General features: G+C 35.5%; 1 protein-coding gene across 1 annotated transcript; it reads left to right on the top strand.

The window, feature by feature from the left end:
• The first annotated feature begins 4999 nt into the window (after window positions 1-4999).
• On the top strand, window positions 5000-12445 carry LOC126693965 (cell differentiation protein rcd1-like). Its single transcript, XM_050390009.1, has 9 exons — window positions 5000-5391; window positions 7651-7722; window positions 7969-8058; window positions 8541-8583; window positions 9058-9164; window positions 9376-9471; window positions 10152-10351; window positions 10458-10527; window positions 12102-12445. Exons 1-9 carry the CDS (start codon window positions 5194-5196, stop codon window positions 12213-12215), a joined length of 990 nt encoding a protein of 329 aa, XP_050245966.1. The 5' UTR covers window positions 5000-5193; the 3' UTR covers window positions 12216-12445.
• Window positions 12446-21800: the final 9355 nt, after the last annotated feature.

The following is a 21800-nucleotide window of genomic DNA, read 5'->3' as shown; positions in this document are numbered from 1 at the left end:
GCAATTCTCCGCTCATTTGCGGTGAGTTCCAACTAACCAAATAGGTTCTTTAACCTAGAACTTTTTCTGCAAGGTGGTAATTACTGCGGCAGGCAAGGCTGGCCTTTCCTCTTTGTCTTCCCCTAGATCCGCGCAAATAATGACTATTGCTACTCCTTTTCCCTTATGGTTTGGAAGTAGGTTTCTTTAGACTTCTAGCTGAAATAACTCAAGAGTTCCCTCTTTAATTCTGTGATGCACTAGTCTACGGAGTGCCTAGCATTCTATGGTAGGGTGTAGTACATAGTTGTGTAAATGGCAGAAATGTGGGTCCCTCCGCTCTTTTTCAGTAGGTTCCTTGGAAACTTGGTTGGGATTGAAGACCCCATCTGCAATCCATTTATCTAAGAACACATCTAGCTCCTTTGGTGTACATGTTGTCCCATGTCGAGATTGACTCTGGTTTCAAACCAATGTATGCGATCACATAGGGTTTTGGAAAACTCTTGAAGACACAAGTCCTCGTCTGCCACGTAGGGTCCGAGGGTGTTAATAAACTTGCTCACATGTTCGATAACACTTCCCCTTCTACCATCATATTGTGCAAAAGTTCGTTGTTCATATCTCTTAGGTTTTGGCTTGTTAAGTATTCTCAGTGGATAAGGAGGCCTTCATGCATAAAATCTCTCCTTAGGTGCTTTGGCTCTATCCTACTCTAGAAGCGATGCAACTTCGGCCATGGTAATGAAACACTGCTCTACAATCTGCAGACCACCCCCTACAAGGGTTTCTTCCTTATTTGCCGCATGCTCTAAATCATGCTGGCTTCCTTTTTCTCTCGTCTTGTCCGCCTTCCTTAGGTGAATTTCTTCCATTATCTGCTGCTGGGAATGTTGTATGGATTACAACACCTCGATGAAAAAGTTGGCATTATCAGCAGGGACTCTCTGCTGCTATGGTCTAGCCCCCACTCCGTTAACAACATCCGACCCCCACTCCGTTAACACCTTCCGCCTGGTGTTGGTAGGGCATTGCTGGTCTTGACTCTGCCTGCGAGGGCACCACATTCATGTTCCGCGTCGTTTTTGATCTCAGAGGCATAACTTACGAGGGCTTTATCTACCTTCCTTGTCTTTTTCCCAACTCCCCAGTGGAGTCGCAAATTTAAATGTGATAAGCCTTTTATGTATCTTGGGTTGGACTACTCCTACCGTACTATGGCCCAATGATTCTGGGATAGGAGAGTCGAGACTGACTCAATTGAAACTTAGCTTAAGCCAGCTTATGTGCAAGCTAAGACCCCTGGTAGGGATCTTTGTCACGTGTCCACAGCAAGAAATACTGTCACAAAAAACGTTATGGCAGGAAAAACATAACACAGCAGGATAGCCAAAATATTCTAACTAAAGTACTTGCTATTGACCAAAGATAATGTTTAAACAATTTTACAAAAGGAGAATACGATAACGTGAGTATGGCGAAAATGAATTAGTAACAAGAAAAATAGAGTTAGCGCTTGAACAATCATAATAAAAGAAGAAAAGGGGTTAGCCTGCTGAACTTGGCTCCTTGGTAGATTTAAGTCCAAGAAGGGAACCAATCTCCAATGTGGGTAATCTCACAGGGAGATCCTACCATAGAAATTTCCTACTTTGGAAAATGGACCTAAGTGGCTCAATCTCGGATTCTTAACTTGCTAGAGAGTAGGTTTTTGAGAGAGAGAGAAGTGAGTAGCCTATTGGTGCATGCTTTCCATACCTCACGCTCCTATTTGCTTCCTCTTGGTTTTCTTTTTCTTTTTTTCTTTTTCTTTTTTTTTTTTATTTATCTTCTCTATTTTTTTATGTGTTTTCTACTTCTCTTTTTTTTGTGTTTTCTACTATCCCTCTCTCGTTGTTGTTTACTGTGCACGGCTAAGGCCTTTTTACACTGTCTGCCGTGATAAAATTTAACATTTTACCCTTCAACTACTTTTAGCCTGTTGTGGGTGTCCTTCACGGACTGTCCACTGGTCTGTTGGCTACCCAACCACCACCACTACCCTGTGTTGGCCGCACCACGCTTCATTCCCAGAAAAAAAAAAAAAAAAAAAAAAAAAAAAAAAAAAAAAAAAAAAAAAAAAAAAAAAAAAGAAAGTAGTTTTGTTTTGTTTTCTTGCTTCCCGTGGCACTCCCATCTGGATAAGGCTGGATTTCTCTCTTGCTAACTACTATAGCATGCACCTAGTGATTCCAGCTCATCTTTACCTCTTTTGGGTGGTATGTCATCCCAGCAGGACATTTCCCCCAAAAGAGCTTAAGCGAGAACTCCAGAATAGGCTTTCCACTTCTCCCCACCGCCAGACCATACCCTCTCTTACCTCTGACCCATGGCCCACCCCTCCTATATTGGCTGGGTACAAATGGGTGGTGCCTGAGCCTTGCTCATGCTCTACTCCCATATGAGTCCATTGCTTGCCTGGTGTTCTCACGTTTGCCGTTACCTGCGGGTTTGTTTGGTCCTGCTACGGGTTCTGCTGCTTGTTTAACTCTTTATGGCGTGAATGAGTCATTGGGTTTTCATTCTCTACATCTCGTTTCTTCTTTGGGCTGGGTATTGCTTGGGTATGGGACTTTTCTTCTTTAATTCAGCCCCTGTCTCCTTTTACTTTTGATTTATTGGCTAACTAGAGCTCCCGCCACACCATTGCATTGTTTCTGCCACGATATCATTTAGCTTGTGTTTGCTAGGCTTCCTTTGGGCTTGCCATGCCAGTTTCATGTATTATTCTTCACCTTTGTTTACGTTGCCTAGTATTCCTGCGAGGTTAATTCTCATGTCATTTTAGGCTTCCTCAGCCCATTTTATTCCTTTGGGCATCCTCGGCCTGTTTCATTCCGTGGGGCATCCTTGGCCCATTTCATTCTTTCCTACTTCTCACATTCCTATGGGATTTTGCTAAATCTTTTGGGCTTCCCTGGCCCAATTATCATATCCTTTACTTTTAGGTTTATTGGCCTTTGAACCAATCTCATTTACTAATACCTTTCTTTAGGCTCCTCCGGCCCGTCTTTGCTTGATTTCTACATTTTATGATTCTCATGGGCTTAGTACTTCATTCTTTAGGGCTCCCTTGGTCCCATCTACTTTCTTTGAGGCCTCTTTACTATTTTGTAGGCTTGTGGACCATTATTCCTGCCATTTGGACTTAACTGTTTTTCTTACTTTGCTAATTTTTCTTCCTTCTCCCCTTTTAATATTGTTGGGCTTCTTCTGTCATTGGGCCTTTTTACCAAATGGGCATCAATAGTGTCCCACATGGATTAAGTATAAAATTAAACATGTATTTATAAACTCTTGGGCATCCTCCCCTTGCAAGCTAGTTTTCAAGGGTGAGTTCTACTCATGGATCGACTACTATAGCGATGTGTAAAGCAAAGACATAGAATGGAGCTAGCTTGGAATGTTTGGGTGGAAAATCCTAAAACTAGTATGTTGATGGTGGAAGGGATCACTAACTGGTGAGTCTAATTTAGAAATAGTAAGAAAGAGATTAACTTTCCAACAACTAAGATCAGAAAACTCAATCTAATCCTTACCAAAACCATTCTTACACTCTTTGAAACTTAAGAAATGGAATTCTATTGGTTTTATGAGAATCCTATGATGTTATTGATCCTAAAATATTTGTAGGAGAAATCATTGGTTACTAAATGTGGTCTTTTTTACCTTCAAAAAAATCTAGATCAAAGAAGGAGAATCATGTTGTAGGTAGTATAGAATAAATAGATACTTACATTTTAAAATTAAGAATTTTATTTTAATTTTAAAATGAAGAACTTTTGAACACATATAAGGCGTATATGAAGAGACTAATGATCTGTTTGGTTAGGAGTTTTAGGAGATAAAAAGAACTTTTTAAAATCTAAAAATCTGTTTTGCAATAACAACTCATAACTTTTTTTACAAAAAACACAATTTTCCAACCGCTTATACCAACGCACCCTAAATATGTAACAATTTTTGGTATTTCATAAAAACTTGGTCTTTCGTGCTTTTGACTCCTCAAACCACAAATTAATCCCCCCCCCCCCCCCCCACTCCCAAAAAAAAAAGTCATCATGCCACAGTGAAGAATATCTCCACATTCAACGTTAATCTATTTTTCAAAACCCAACCTACCTCATCTTCAAAATTCAATTATTTTAAACCTCATATCCCGTACAATAAAAATGGAGTGGGCAAAAAAACATAAGTGATATGTCCACAACATTTAATTTGCACAATAAATTATAGGTGTTAAGCTGCTATTGATTTTAATTTGATTCACAATTTTTTTTTTCCCACTCATAACAACCTACATCTTAGTATTTGTTATGAAAATATTATGCGGCAATTAACTTAATGGAGTAGATGGAATTGGAAAGACCATATTTAATAAAAATAAAAATAATAGGCCTGAAATGCTCTTTTAGGAAGTATTAATTTAGGAAGTATTTGTGCGTTTTAGTTAGCTCAACTATCTGATGATTACCTTCTCAAAAAAAAATATTTGATGATTGAATAAAATATCTGAAGTTTAATCTCTGCTTATACCAAAAACCGATTAGTGTTTTTTTTTATAATTTCAATTTATGTTGTCCGCTTCTAATAATTTTCTTTTTTATCATCAAACTAAGACACTAATCAATTTTTAATATCTTAATCAGATGATAAAAAACACAATCATCAAAAGTGGACCTTATAAGTTAAAACTTTATAATAAAAAAAAAATTTAAATAAGAAAGTATTTTCAAAAACTTCAACAAAAAACACTTTTTTTTTCATTTTTTTTTTATTTTTTTATATTTCTCTTGACATTGATATTAAAAAATTATAAAAATTATCCATTAACAAATTTTTTAATTATCTAAAAAAAAAAAAAAATTATTAAGGAGACCCGTTAACCCTGGACGGTCCGAACCCAATAAAAAAATAATATGTTTTGACGCTATAAATAAAGACTTCAAAGATCTCTGTCGCTACAAGGGCAAAAAGAACACACAACACACACCTCCTTTTTCAGTCCGTAGTACTAGACCAAAACCAAAACCAAAAGTCCAAACTTTTTCTTTTTCCACTACGTAGCATAAGCACGGAAAATAAGGCACACAGACAGACACACACATTGAGATTTGAGATTTGAGATACGCACAAAGACAGTGATTCGTTCCACTTCTGTAGAGATTATCAACAATGGCCGCAAAACTTCCAGAATCCCTGTTTGGGTCAGAGCCGACATCATCAATGAACGTAAGAGCGAGTCCAAGCACATCAGGAACCAACGACACTCATGGTGGAGTTCACCCCTCAAGACAGTACTACTTGGAACAGTTGATTGTTGCTCTTCGCAATGATCATACCCGAGAGGAAGCTCTTCACCTCCTATACAAGGTATTTCTTTTCTTTCTTTTTCTTTTTCTTTTTCTTTGTTCTTGATTCTCATTGCAATGTTTGGTAGCCAAGAAAAAAAGAAAAAAAAAATCATGGGAAAGGAACTATAACTCACGCTGATTTATGTTTAGTCATTGCCGTTTGTTTGTTTTCCTAAGATTTCTCGATTCTCCTCATCCAAACAAGTCGAGAGTAAGAATAATTAGCATATTTCCTCTCTTTTTTCCTTCACGTCTCATTGAAGAATCTATACTATAGCATCATATAGATGATATTTTATATCTACAATCCTGCAAAATAAGATATTTTGCATTTAATTATTAATTTGCATGTCACATATAAATGTGTCTTGATAGTATAAAATAAAAAAACCATATGATTTGTTTATTTATTATATATATATATATATATATATATATATAAGGTAGCAGTGTTGCAATCTTTAATCAAATTATTCTACTTCCACTCCCTACCATGAGACACCCAAGAAACCCCATAAATGAATAGTATCGTAGATTGAACAAAGAACTTTGTCTCGGACCAATAAGTACACCATCCGGGCGCCATGGGAGTAGACCATATGAAAGTTAATCATAATGAAAGATCATCCAGTTTTGCTAAAAGGTTTGATTATAAACTACTACACACCATTGTGAGGGTGTAGTAATCTTAACAAAGCACCTTCATATTTCTTGTTTGGTTGCCAAGGAGAGAATAGAGAAACAACAGTAAACAAAAGTTGGAATCTTTTGTAACCAAATTTTAATTATGGTTATTTTATAAAGTTTTAAGATTCTCATCTCTTTTCCCATGATATCTTGGTTTCCAAACAAACAAACCATTTAACCTTTTAATTTCCCCAATGATGATTTTATAGCAAGTTTAACTGAATTGGTATTTAAAAGTCTCTCCTTGTCATATTTGCTATCTTAGTAATAGAAAAAATATATAGACATATAAATAAATGGTTGGACAGGTAATCAGTAATCACTCCATTGTGCTCCATTTGATTTTTGAAAACAATAAAATAAAGGATTCTGCTTAAGCCAATGAGCTCTAGCTCAATTGGTACCTCCTTCCCTTATAAGTGCTAGGTGGAGGGTGAGGTGATGGGTTCAAGACCCATTAAATGCATGTCTAATGTACCAATAAAAATAATAATGATAATAATTAAGGATTCTGCTTAATCCTTTTCTTGGAATACTCTGTAATTCTTAATTATTTGAAAAGTTGATATTAGAATTATTAAACTTAACCTAATAAAAGAAAAATAATTTCTCCCCTGCTCCCAATTTTAAAATTTTATGTTTTGGTAGGCTAGTATTGGAAGATCGTTTTAGGTTACCCTCATTTAATGGAGAATCTGCAATGAGTGTGGTTTTTGCCAATATAAATGCAGTCCCTTCATTGGTTGAGCTGGTTTTGCTTATAATTCTAGGTCTTAGAAGGTAATTGGTTTCCATGATCTGGAGTATCAGCTTTGGAAAGTGTTCTAATACCTACGTCACGGGTTGCTATATATGCAAAGAGTAACGGTAGACAGATGAAGAGATTCATCTGAAGGCAATGGACCATTTAAAGCTTGTCTTAAGTTACTGGACTCCAAAAGAAAGAAAAAATCTGCCTGAGCAACATTTTATACTTTATGCAGAACTTCTATACTACCACTAAATCCAACAAAGCCCTCCTAGGTGTCTAAAGATAATACGTCTGTATCCCGGGTATAGCATAATGCTCTTACAAAATTGGGATACAGTTAGTGTGGGTACTTATAAGACCTGTGTTAGAAACCAAAACAAAAATGGCAATTCTCTCAATACTTGTAGAAAAGTGAATTTAGTAGATCATTGCCAATTCGAATTCAATTAGAAATCACCAAAATGCTAAGGATCAATTAATAACATAAATTAAGAAATCTGGGACTCACTACAGAGTCTACAGAATCTCGTAAAATTCTTATAAAAAATGCATCTGGTCTAATAGATTATTGAGATCATCTCAATGATTTCATAAGGAACTATAGTTGAGAATCTTACTGTGTTTGAATCTCCCCTTCCCCCAAGGGGCCAAAATTTACTTACCAATTTAGCATTAGTTTATGCAGTAGGGTGCTTAGGATTTTGACCTTTGATTGGTTGTTATTTTCTTTTTCTTTTTTTTAAATTAACTTCCACTTTCTTTTTCAAGTATTATTCTAATATTCTCTGTATATGTCGAATAAATTTTAAACAAACAAAATTTTCCCTTCTTTTTATCCAGTCTTGCAGAGCTCATGAAGATTTAGCTCTATTGTTATGGCATTCCTTTGAAACAATATACATACTCTTAAAGGTATGGCATGCTTCTGGACTTTTCAGGATGCTTTTTCCAATTAACAGTTATATTTCAAAAGGTTTTGTTAGATCATCTTTTCCCATTAATCTTACAATAACTTGTTCCTTTATTTCTCTTTAGACATTATATTCTTATGTACATCAATTTGAAAGGTTTCTTTTGTTTCCTATATATTTGAAAGGAAATATAACTAACTCTCAGTCTCAAGATTAATGTTCATGATTGAATCTGTCATTATTTCAGGAAATAATTGGAGTATACCGCTTAATATCAACCCCAGAGCTTACAGAAAGTGTATCAATGCGCGTATGCAATGCTCTTGCTCTACTTAAGGTTATGAGGCCTATAACTCTACTATCTTCAACTTTTGATTCCCTTTTTTCTTTGTTTCCTTCTTTTAGTTGGCTAATATACTTGTTTTATGGTTGATACAGATATGGGCCACAATTTTTTTTTTTTTTTGAGAAAAATACTTTTGGCTCCTCTTTCGTTTGCTTCATCTTTCTTCGATTTAAAATCAATTGGGCGGTTACTCTGTGCAGTTGTCAATCATTCTCAAGAAATCAATATATTTTTAGCTAAATTTTTGGCTGTGGACCCAATGATTGAATTTTCAGGGAGAGATTTATGTGATCAAACCATGACTACAAGCATATGTCCTAAGGAGTACATTTTTTTGTAGCTGTTCACTCACTATCACCATCAAACACCTTTTAAATCTTTTCATTTTCTTTCTAGTTATGGATGTACTTTCATAGTGAGTAAGTTTCTCATTAAAATTAAGAAATAGCTGATATGTTGCTTTTCTTTTACAGTGTGTAGCTACTCACCCAAATACAAGGATGCTGTTTATCAAGGGTAATTTTACCCAATCCTTAAAATGAATGACTTATTGCCACAGTTCTTGGGTTGTTGGTGGTTAGCACTAGGTTCTAGCTATTGGCAAGGATGCTATACAAAAATATTGGTTTTGGTCATTGACCATAATTTTTGAAGTGGTTTACTTCCACATACTTCTGTTTTGTATAGAATTAAGTAATTAGGCATAAAACTTGAACTTAATGATGATATTTATATGCAATAATTGCACTTGCAATGCTTTAAAGTGTATTCCTATGACTTTCTGCAACCCATTTTGGAGTCAAAAGAGGTCCCTTCAACAAGATACCCTTATTCTTTTTGATAAAATATAAGGTATTTATTTATTTATTCATGCAGTGTATTTACATCGTTTCATGTGAAGATTCACTTGATACACAGAATTCAATGTTGCCATTACTGGTGCCTCTTAGGGCTATAGTGACTCTTCTAATTGAATTGCATCCTTTGCAGCTAGAATACCACTATATATATACCCTCTTCTTAACAATACAAACAAGGAATCGTCTCATGAACGTTTACGGCTTATCAGCTTAGGTGTTATTGGTGCCTTAGTGAAGGTAGTTTTTCCTTCTCATCAGTAGTCTTAACTATTTTGTCTTCCCACCTCTCTTAATTATTATTGCTCGAAAATTTGATTCTAGTCAATATTTTCTCAAACAAATAGTTCAAGCGCATTAGACAGGAAACAGTTTGCTTTATATCTGTTCTGTATAGGCTGATTTTTATTAACTTAACAAAGTTAATATTTCATCCTTATTCTACCTGCAGGCTGGAGATGCAGAAGTTATTACTTTCCTTATTGAAAATCAAATAATCGATCATTGCATACACTGCATGGAGGTGGGCAGTGTATTGTCAAAAACAGTAAGTGGCTGGGAATTCTTGATTGTTGGAAAATAGTTGCATTGATCATGTTGAAGCATTCTGTTTAATCTTCTTTCATAGTTACGATTATGATTATCTTGGTAGCCTAATGGGTGATTTATATTTGTAGAGTGTGATTTACAATTACAGTTCATTCACATAGCTAGGTGGCAGTTTAGTTGCTAGTCTTCTGGTTTGAAAAGAACGACTATAAGCTGTGAAATTATCACAGCTGTCTTATCCAACTGTAGGTCAAAAGAAAAATTTTAAGTGGACAACTGATACCTAGTAAGTAATTTAGCAGAATTAAAAATAATAATAAAAATAAAATGTGGAGGAAATTCTCTGTCTGAACATAGAGAAAAAGTATGTATGAACCTCATTTGATTTTCATTTATAACTTTTGTTCAACCATGCATAGTATGGTTTATATTATCATGGCGAAAATACAATTTTGGTCCCCACTATTTAGGGTCACTGTCAATTTGGTTAACTTGCAGTAATTTGGTCCCTACCATCAACTCACTAACAGAATTTGACTGCAGTTGAAAATAATAGGGACTAAATTGACAGTGGCCCAAAATGTAAAAATCAAAATGGTATTTTTTTCCTATTATCATTGTATGTCTACATGCATTTAATAAATCAATCATGAATTGTTGATATATTTGACAATACAGGTTGCCACATATGTTGTTCATAAAATTCTAATGCAAGATGAGGGGCTGAAGTATTGCTGTACTTTTGCACACCGATTTTATGCACTAGGCCACACTTTGGCAAAGATGGTAGAGAATCTTCCAGAGGAACCCTCAGAACAACAGCTACAGCTGCTAAAACATATTATCTTTTGCTACCAAAGGCTCTCACAAAGTCCAAGGTCAGCTAAACATTGTACATGGTGTAATGGCTGGTGTACGTAAATTTTTTTTTGTTGTTTAAAACTCATGTTATCTATTAATAATATGGGTTAATTTTTATTGTAGGGCGTGTGATGGTTTAAAATTCTGCCTTCCCACAAGGTTAAGAGATGCTACTGCCATCAACCTCCCATGTGTAAGTTCTTCAAAAATTCATTAACATTCTTGTGCTGTTGAGGAATTTGGGAAGAGGGAGGCTTAACAAGTTTCACACACACACACACAAGTGCAAGAAAAAAAAGCCAATGTTGCTCTTTTTTATGTATTATACTCTAGAGAGTTGTTCTTTCATGAAGTATTTGGGTTTTATTAAGTTTGCCAACATCCGGAGTGTATTCATGTTTTCTAACCTACTTTTAAATCGAGATACATCTGCCAAATTATTGCAAAGAATGATTTCACGTGGTGTATGCATCAGCATCTCCCTCAAAATAAGGGGTAAAAAAAAAGAGGATTTTGTATTTGATAGCACTGAGAAGGATCAACAGAATTTCTTTATCTATGACAATTTCAGGGGATACATGTGAATTTTCAGATATAAAGAGATGATATAAAACTTGATGGTCAAGAAATACTAAAGGAATAATTTTGGTATCTTGAATCAATGGGGAGATTACGGAGGATGTAGCTTGTTAAATAAAAGTGGGGTGGATAAAATGAATACGTCCTTTGTGAGCATTATGTGACTGAAGAATGGCATATAACCTACTATACTATGGTTCAAAATGCTGGGCTATTAAAAATGAAGAATATTAAAATGGATGTGTTCAAATACTAGAAAAGATAAAGTAAAAGAATGAACTCATCTGTGCAAAAGTAGGGGTGACTCTTATTGAGGAAAAAGAGGGGAGATGATTTGGTTATAAGCAAGAGTAATTAATACGCCAATGAGAGAGTGATTTAATTTAAGTTGACATGGTGAAAAGAGATAGATGGTTGCCTAAAATAAGTTAGGTATAAGTAGTGCATAATGATATGTTAGATACAAAGAAAGCAAAAGGTACGATTTTGCGCAGTATAGAATGTTGGAAATGATACATGTGATAAACTCCATTTTTTTAAGTATGTGTTAAACCCCAATTAATTGGCAATGGCCCCTACACATACCCTTGGAGGGGGGTAACTTCACATTGTCAAACAATTGCAAGGAAGTCTCACTGTCAAGAATCAGTAGGTTTTATTTTCAGAAAATTGAGAAGATCACTTTCACATCATTACCTAAAGGAGGCTTCCTAGACTCCTGTCAGACCATTTTCCTATCCTCTTGAATTGCAGAAATATTCAGATGGTCTGACAGTAGTCTAGGAAGCCTCCTTTGGGCAATGGTTAAGATTTGTACAGTAGGTGAACTTGGTGGGATTCATACCAGTTCCAGGGATCCTTGAGTTCTATAATATCTAATAAACTTAAAGCCTTAAAGCTGGATATGAAGAAATATATACATTGAAACTTGATAGTAGTGCCTACACAGGTGTGTTATACACGCATGAAGCATACGTGTTTGTCAGCATGACTGCAATATTCCCATTAGTTATTGTAGTTAGTGTTGCTCCAGTTCAAACCAAACTAGAGGATTCTAGTTTATTATAGACATGTTTTATTTAAACTCTGATTATGGAAAACCTTGAATGTTTGGGTTTCTACATTTTGTTTAATGAATAACTGTTTTTCTACATTATCATGACTCCTTGTGCGATTTTTCCTTTCCAGGTTGACCAAACAACCATAACGTCGCTGGAACAATTAGTTTACAATGTCTCGATCGGACACCAATCTACAACAAAACCGTTTGGAAAGTCACTTATGCACTTGCTTAAAGGCTAAACTAAGCACGACTCTGTCCACCATGCTGTACCAACACCAGTAGAATTAACTCTGTAGTAGCTCAGATTAACTATGAAGCATACATAGTTCAGATTAACTCTGTCCTTGTATTATTGAGTTATCAATGTATAGTATGTTACTAAGTGTCTAAAACATGTAGTAGCTCATCATAAAATCAGCGTATACCTTCACATATAACTTAATATAAGCTGTACTTGCTGTTTGAATTATATGTTTCTGGTTGGTTTTCCACTATTATTTTGTTGGATGTAGAGCAATCCTTTCCTCAATTTTCAGGAATATTTTTCTTGTTGCTTTTTCATTTCCCATATCTTCCCAGGACGTTTGAGTTATCCTTATCCAGCTTGGAGAGACTCAACTAATTGTTTTCTTAGAAAGTGAGGGAAAGGATTGCTACATAAGTGTGAGGAGAGAAGGGGAGGATGAAAATGGTTTATTAGTGCCTATTGCAACTACTTATGGGTTGTATCCTCCTCTCCTTACAACTACTTATGGAGTAAAATGAATGTGAACAATCTTGTTATGTGGTTGTTTAATTACAATGTAGTACTTTACTAGTATTCTCTAACATTTTCCCATGTTCATGCTTTTACCACTTACATGTAATTAGACCCAGTATCATTTGCGGAGCCTGTTGTCGCAAATGGCTAAGAAGATATTGCCATCACTCACATACTTAGAGCATAACTAGTGGGAGCCAATGTTTAGGGAAAGCAACTTTTATTTTTGCTTTTCACTTTTTCAAATACAATCTCTAAGAATTCAAATTCTTGTTCTTTTTCTGTTTTATTTAAAAATTTTGTTTATTCAAACACATTATTCCTTTCTCTCTCTCTTTTTTTTCTTATGCCCTTTTTCTCCTAACCTGTAGTGTTCTCTTGTTCTTTTCTCTTTTTAACTGATATCCCCTTTTGTAACAAACCTCTCCACCCATAAATCCATAATCCGCAACCCGCTCATCCTACATTGTTCTCTAAACCTCCTCCTTCACCTCACCTCCCACCAACAAACCTTTCTCACCTTGTCATCAACTTGGTCTGTTAGGTTCTAAATATTTAGGATTAAATTTTTAGGAATTAAATTTGTGTATGTTGGCAAACCAAGAACAAAAACTAGTCTAATAGAAGTTTTAGACGTTGCACAAGTTGATACAAGTCAAGTTTCAAGAACATTCAAGCTGCAAAAAGAAGTATTGTGAATCTGCCTTGCTCAACTGATCGAGAGAATAGATTCAACCAATCGAAACACGAGTTCTGCAGATTTTAAATCAGGCCCAAAAACTCATGAAACGTTTAAGGTTTGAGTCCAACATTGCTAGGTATAAAAGCAAAACTCTAATACACGTTTTTCAAGTCTTGTGAGTTACTCCTTTGAAATCTGTGAGGTTCTATAACCTTCTAACTCAACAAGCATCTACCAAAAAGATCTAAACACAAGAACTGGTGGAGATAAGTTGCTGCAACAAGATCAACTATTGTTGATGATCTAAAACTTTGAGAGGGATTTCAAAGTCACAAACAGCAGCATTTGTGTGCAACAAATTCAGAATAGAAGAGTCCGTGAATTCGAAACTGCGTGTGGTCACGAGAGCAAGTACTACAAGAGGTAGCATTAGATTTAAGGTTAAATCTATTGTAAACACTTTCATTCTATTTAGTGAATTTGTTCCTTGTGAATTGTTTAGGTCAAATCCTCCTCAGGTTTTTTTACCCTGAAACTGAACAGTTTCATTGTTTTTCCTGGGTCATCATATCGTTATGTTCTTTACTTTTCTGCTGTTTATGATATGATTGATATATGTTTAACCTAAATCTTTTTTTTTTTTTTTTTTTTTTTTTTTTTTTTGAAGGAAATAGCTATTCATAAAATTAATCAGGGGCCTTAAAGTCAGCCAAGATAACAGCATCTAAAACTGGTGAAACAAACTCCATCCAGACTTGTATAGGAAAAGAAAGTCTTGCTCTCTAAGCTAAGGCGTGTGTGACTGCATTGCTTTGCCTATTGACGTGAGAGAAAGAATAGCTTTTTAACAAACTAACATAAGACAAAGTGTCTTTTAAAATATGACCAACAGCAAATTTTCCATACCACAACCACGTAGAGACTTTACTACAACCTCTGAATCACCCTTAAAACAAGATTGCTGGAAACCTGTTTCAGAAACCAAGACCGTTGCTCTTCTTACTGCCAGTAGCTCCAAAGCCACAACTGATGGTGGCTTCTTGATTTTTTCGGACAAGGCAACCATAACTTGGCCTTTAGAATTTCGGATGACAACACCGAGGCCGGCTTCAACTGATTCATCGAACATTGCCCCGACATAATTGGTCTTGAAACAATCTGGAGGTGGGGGACGCCAATGCTTTTGAGAGGGGAGTCTACTGCACGTGGAAAGATTTACATGAGCTCCCTGAGTCTTGAAGCTTCGAAGATAATCCTGAGCGAAACCCGCAATTCTAGCCAGCGGCAAAGAAGGTTCTTGGAGGCGAGATTTATTTCTGTGGTGCCATATAGACCATGCTGTGATGCTAAACAGCGGAACTATGTGAGGTTTTTCCTAAATCAGCTGCACTAGATCAGAGAAAAAATCCGAGTTAGCTTTGTTTTTGTCAACCCAGCCAAAGTCTGTTGCCCAAACCGTTTTCACCTTTGCACAGCCCCACAAAGCATGGAGAATAGATTCATTCTCCCTTGAGCAGAGATGGCAGATGGGATCGATAGGAATGGCTCTTTTCTTCAAATTTTCTTTTGAGGGCAGAGAGTTTGTGCATGATCTCCATAAGAAGTGCTTGATTTTCCCCGATATATTCAGTTTCCAAATGTTCTTCCAAAAAGACTTCTGAGCGGCAGAAACTATTGGTCTGACAATATCAAGGGTAGCAATTTCCATGAGACATTTGTACCCCGATTTCATGGAATAAATACCAGAGTTTTCTTTAGGCCAAATGAGGATGTCAGGTTGAGGAACGGCACATAGAGGCAGGGACTTGATAAGTGCAGCTTCAGGCGGATAAAAACAAAGATCAATGAGGTGAGTATTCCACCAACCTATTTGGGCATCAATAAGAGTATCCACCGTGGAATCAGGTGCTAAAGAATTTTGAGGGGAAACCACTTTACCATCTGGTGCATTCAGTAACCATGGATCATGAAAAATCCTTATAGATTTTCCATAGGGGTCATGAAAAAACCTAGATCTATTTAATTGAACTAAGTAATAACTTGAGGTTAAGCAAACTGTGATTTCCATAGGGGTCTAAAATATAGCATGGTCCATTCCCACTCGCTCCTCTAATTCAAGTCAACCTGCCTTGTTGTCTAGTTACTCAACTTGCTCACCTTGATCTTGGACCATGAACCCTAACTTCCATTTTTCATGAGCTCAAAAATTGGTTATTTGTCTTCCCCTACTTCTATTCCTATGCATCCGTAGTTGCCAATGTAGTATGTATTTCACACTGGCATAAAACGCAAAGAGGTAGATTATGATTTCACTTGTGATCTCATCACTAATGGTTCTCTAAAAGTGCAATTTGTTTGAACTGAAAATGAGACTGCAATTATCTTCACAAAGGGATTGGCTTCATCTCGTTTCCTTCTACTCTGCAACAAACTAATGGTGCATTCACTCCCCACTAGTGTGAGTGTCCCAATCCAAATCCATAGCTTTAAGGACTTAAGAATATAACTAAAACTAACCAGTCAAACCTATGCAAAATTATTCCACCATAAAAAGATATACAGAGCAAAGCTTAACCATATAAGTCAAAGGATATAATACCTACATCTATATATAAGATAGGTTCAAGTTACACCTGGTGTAACTCCACAAGGGTTACACCTTTTTTATGCCATAGATTTATGAGAGATCCAACGGATAAAAGCAAAACACCATTATCCATTACAACATTAAATACTTACCTAATTAATAGTCTCCTCATTATCTCTCCCCTCATTAAATATTTCTTATGTCTCTCTTTCTCTCTCCTTATTAAGTCTTTCTTTCCATTTTCTTTGCAATTTCTCCCAAGTTCCTACTTTCTTAGTTTTTTCCTCCCTGAATATCACTTTCCTTATACCTGTTTTACAAAATGTTCAAGCAAAAATATTCATAGCAGGAGCTGCAAATGGCATCAGACAACTAAATGAGGAGATCTTATTGGGATGTACTATTTGATTGTTCTTTTCTTCTGATGATCTTATTGGGATGTACTATTTGAATTGCATTTTCTTTTATGCGTATTTCCATGATACGGAAGTACGTTCTCTTTGCTATTGCACTTATTGGATAACTGGTTATTTTCATAGAGGGCCTGGCTGGATTCATTTTAAGGGACTGGTATGGTAGTAGACCAAATGTGCTGATGAAGGGTTTTACTTGCTACAGTGTCACATGAAGGACTATATGTCGAGATCAGAATTTATTAGCAGAACTATAGAGGCAATTAAACCCAATTTTCCTTAAGATCAGCAGAGGCAGAATCCATTAAGACTACTGCATCTGTAAATACAAAATTTTGTCCCACAACCAGGCTATTGACAAAGCATGAACTGGAGGCAACAGCTTTTGCTTCTCCATCTTTGGGTTCTCTCTCTGTCATTTTAATTCTAATAACTAATGCTAACAAATCAGGAGGTCCTCATAGAATCTCTCACCTTTGAGTTTTGTAACAGTTGTATTGTTTTTGTATGAAATTTAATGTTTATATGACCATATTTGTTTGATGTCACTGGAGTAATCCTAATACTCGCCTGAGGCATTGATATTTTGTAGTTTAAATTATTTCTCTCAACTGGGGAAATATTAATGGAATAAATTTAATAGTAATTCTCTCACGATTTTAGGCACCACTCAAGTGATCATTGAATAATAAGAATCATTTCAAATGAAAAACACCTTGTTGGGCACGGTCAAAAGAGTATTTCTCTACATGGAAAAGCTAACTCTGTTGTCAATTGGTTGCTCTTTAAAACTCTATATTAAGATTTCTTTATGTGCATTAGGCATCTCAATTGGACAAATATTAGGCTTTTTTATTTTTCAAAGAACTTTGATAACATCTGCTACATCATATTATTAGTAGAGTGATTAGACTCATTACGTAATACAATTATTTGTAGGAGCAATATTAGTGCTTTGATCATAATATGTCCTTTCTTAAATGTCTTAATTGTTAACTTTCTAATGTGGAAGAGTTGGTTAAAATCTATAGTAGAAGGTAAGTGGTCCCAGCCCCCAGGTTCAATTCCCTACAAATTCATTTGTTGATGATGAGGGAGCAATCTTTGCAGAGTTTCTTGAGAAAGCAGAGGAAGAAGATTTCGTTAATGCAAGTTTCTTCAACTTCTAAGCTGTTTATTCTATTTGCATTGGTTTTATTATAGTTATTGTGTTGTTCAATCTTTCTTTTTCCAAAAGTCCTCTTAATTGAGGTAGTGCAGATTACATCCAATTCACTCGAATTTGAGTCAGAACATAAATTTTTGGTAAAAAAACAAGTTTGTAAGATTAATATAGTAAAATTTTTAAAATCCTCAAGATCATTGATTTTTTTTTTTTTTTTTATACAAGATCACTGATTACTATACATGACTTACTCAGCTTCATTTATTACAGTAGATCTCGTTAAAACCCCTGTACACCTATGGTAGTAGTGACTTGCGAACTTAGCCAATTCTCTCGCCCACATGACATGAATGGTTTTCATACAGCTGCATAGAGGGTGCTCTCATTTCCTTAAAGTAACATCAAATCAATAAAAGTAAAACACCACCCATGTCCGGTGGGTGTTCTTGGAAGAGTGTATATTCAAGTAGCTCTCTGTTTACACTGGTGGTACCCCATCAGGTGAATCAGGCATGCTAGAGGTTTCACCATAATAAGCTTGTTCCTCCCCGAGTGGATGAAGATTTGCAGAGGGATTATACTGTTGAACCACCAAAACCGATGCCGTGGTGGAAAATTCTGACGATGCTAAAATGCTTCCCACTGGTCCCAACTCTGGACAATCGGTTTTGTTCACCAAGGGTACTGTTGGGGCCATTCTTCCCACCAAGAACAAATTGTACTTGTTCAAGGCTTTTAATGCGTCCACCACCTCAACCTTGTTTTCGATCAGCATTTCCTCGTACAAACTTGACGACTCCTTCTCCTTGTTGCTGTGTGTGCTTTTAAACTAGATATAATAGTACTTACTCCTTGAAAGTGATATTCAGGGAGAAAAAAAACTAAGAAAGTAAAAACGTAGGAGAACTTGCAAAGAAAATGGAAAGAAAGACTTAATAAGGAGAGAGAAAAAGAGACATAACAAATATTTAATGAGAAGAGAGATAATAAGGAGACTATTAATTAGATAAGTATTTAATGTTGTAATGGATAATGATATTTTGTTTTTATCCGTTGGATCTCTTATAAATCTACGGCTTAAAAAATGTGTAACTTTTGTGAAATTATACCAAGTGTAATTTAAACTCATCTTTATATATATATATATATATATATATATATATATATATATATAAATGAGTTCAAGGTGTATATATATATAAATGGGTTCAAATTACACCTGGTGTAATTTCACAAGAGTTATACTTTTTCTGGACCATTGATTACTATTAGAGCTAAGGGTCAAAAAATACTCATAGTAATGTCATTATTACTCCCTAGAAATTAGCGATTTAAGCATTAACTCTTTTTATTAAAGTGGAAAAAAATTTTAAAAAAAATTAAAAAAATAAAACTTTAGCATTAACTCTCCACTCTCCTCCACATCATCATCTTCTTTCTCTCATCCTCTCTCACATCTTTCTTCTTGCACTATGTACTTTTAGGCCATCACCATTGATTTCTTAACAGTATTTTGCCTTGAGGTACGGAAAATTTTAAAAGTATATGGCCAAAATCACAATTGTTTTAGAGAACGATCGTTATTTTGTTTATTAAAACAAAATAAAGATCGCTTGTATTTACAATTTAATCTTGAGCATTTTATGAATGGTGGAGGCCCGAAAGTATAGTGCAAAAAGAAATACGGAGGAAGAAGATGATGATATGGAAGAAAAAAAAAAGAGTTAATGCTATGGTTTTTTTTTTTTTTTCCTTTAATAATAAGAGTTAATGCCTAAATCACTAATTTCTAGGGAATAATAATGACATTACTATGAGTTTTTTTTTACCCTTAAATCTAATAGTAATCATGTTAGGAATGCTATAAACATATGGATAATAATTGTTGTATTGAGATTTAGTTAGTTAGTTAGTTACAATTCCAAGCATGTTAATCACATTTAGCACATGTTGGAATTATTAATGCACATGGGGAATAATAGAACCTAGTTAGTTAGTTAGTTACAATTCCAAACATGTTAATCACATTTAGCACATGTTGGAATTATTAATGCACATGGGGAATAATAGAACCAATAGGATGAGGCCATGTGGACCAATGAGATTAGAGCTAGTCTCCTATAAATACATGATTGTAATCCAATATGAGGAATCAATGAAGAATAAACCAATTTGTTAGTGCATTTCTCTCTCTTAATCTCTCTCTTTCTCTATGGAGGGTGACTACCTCGAATTAAGTCAATTTCCCTACAATCCCCATCCATTCCCCTATAATTCTCATCAATCTCCATTAGGAACCACCGGGTTCCTAACAAATCAATGGTCCACAAAATGTGTAACTCTTATGAAGTTACACCAGGTTACCTTTTCCATTCAATAATAAACTCAGTGCTTGTGCTTTTGATTTTGTTCATTTAGATGTTTGGGGACCTTATTCTACTCCCACTTTGGATAGTTTCAAGTATTTCTTAATTGTGGTCGATGATGCAACTAGAGCAACCTGGGTATACTTAATGAAATCCAAGTCTAAAGTTAGGTCTCTTGTCACTTCTTTCTATTCTATGGTTCTTACACAGTTTGGATGCAATATCAAGGCCTTAAGAACTAATAATGCTATGGAATTTCATATGCCTGATTTTTATAGTTCCAATGGAATTTTACATCAACATAGTTGTGTTTACACTTCACAACAAAACTCTGTTATGGAGAGAAAATATCAACACCTTCTCTCCATAGCTAGAGCTTTACATTTTCAGTCTAATATTCCTATTCAATTTAAGAGTGATTGTATCCTTACTGCTAGTTATTTGATAAACAGACTACCTTCACCCTTATTGAATAATAAAACTCCCTATGAGCTTCTTTTTAAACAACCTTCTTGCTATGATCATTTGAAAGTTTTTGGTTGTGAGTATTTTGCTTCTACTATTGCTCAAACCAAATCTAAGTTTTCTCCTAGAGCTAGGAGGTATCTTTTCCTTGAATATCCTTTTAATGTGAAGGGTTATAAGGTGTTTGATCTTAAATCTCATTCAGTTTTTATTTCTAGGGATGTTGTGTTTCATGAATTTGTGTTTCTCTATCAATCTAATTCTGGTTCTTCTTCATCTGCTCCTTCTATTCCTTTGCCTTGCCCTCCTTCTATTTCTTCTGATATTTTGGATCCAAACCTTCCTCATTCAACATAACAATATGCTTTAATCTCATCTGCTCATCTTGATGATTCTATCATTCAAGTTCATCATGGACTTGATGATGAATTCTTACAAGATGTTCCTGCTGAACCATCTGAGCCCCTTATTGATCCAATTCCTCTTCGAAGGTCTGCTAGGATTTCTAAGCAACCCTCTTATCTCCAAGCTTATCACTGTAATCAGGTATCCTCAATTCCCATTGTTATTGCTCTTCATTCATGTACTTCTCATCCTTTATCCTCTCATCTCTCCTATCAATTTCTTTTCCCTTCCTATAAGCACTTCTATTGTTCTATTTCTTCTGTTGTTGAACCTTCCTACTATTAGCAAGCTGTTTCTGATCCTAAATGACAAGAGGCTATGGCTACTGAAATAGCAACTCTAGAGGCAAATAATACTTGGATTTTAACACTCTTGCCTGCCAATAAGAAGCCAATTGGTTGTAAATGGGTTTACAAAATCAAGTCTAATGGTTCAATAGAGAGGTATAAGGCAAGGTTGGTAGTTAAATGGTTCACTCAGAAGGAAGGGATTGATTATACTGAAACTTTTTCCCCTGTTGCCAAAATGGTTTCTACCAAGTGTCTTTTGGCAATGGCTACAGTGAAAGGGTGGTATCTTGGTCAACTTGATGTCAATAATGCTTTTTTGCATGGGGACTTGTCTGAAGAGGTTTATATGGCTCTTCCACTTGGGTTTCAGAGCCAGGGGGAGATGGTTTGTAAGTTGAACAAGTCTCTTTATGGACTTAAGCAAGTTTCTAGGCAGTGGTTTGCTAAGTTTTCAACCACTTTGATTTAGCTAGGGTTTGTTCAGTCAAAAGTAGACTATTCCCTCTTCACTAGGCAAAAGGGACATTGTTTCATGGTTCTTTTGGTCTATGTAGATGATGTTTTGATAGCTTGTAATGATAAGGAGGAGGTGGATCAATTCAAGGTATTGCTGGATCAAAAATTTAAGCTAAAGGATTTGGGTGATTTGAGATACTTCCTTGGTTTGGAAATTGCAAGATCAGATTAGGGA

The sequence above is a fragment of the Quercus robur genome, chromosome 8 (genome assembly GCF_932294415.1).
Source record: "Quercus robur chromosome 8, dhQueRobu3.1, whole genome shotgun sequence".
NCBI classification, from domain to species: domain Eukaryota; kingdom Viridiplantae; phylum Streptophyta; class Magnoliopsida; order Fagales; family Fagaceae; genus Quercus; species Quercus robur.
The sequence above is the reverse complement of the archived record's forward strand: the minus strand, read 5'-3'. Positions and strand labels throughout refer to the sequence as shown.

Coding starts and splice junctions, on each gene's coding strand:
- LOC126693965 (XM_050390009.1), top strand. CDS start 5,194: ATGGCCGCAAAACTTCCAGAATCCCTGTTTGGGTCAGAGCCGACATCA. Junction 7,723..7,968: donor CAATATACATACTCTTAAAG/GTATGGCATGCT, acceptor TCATTATTTCAG/GAAATAATTGGAGTATACCG. Junction 9,165..9,375: donor TTATTGGTGCCTTAGTGAAG/GTAGTTTTTCCT, acceptor TTCTACCTGCAG/GCTGGAGATGCAGAAGTTAT.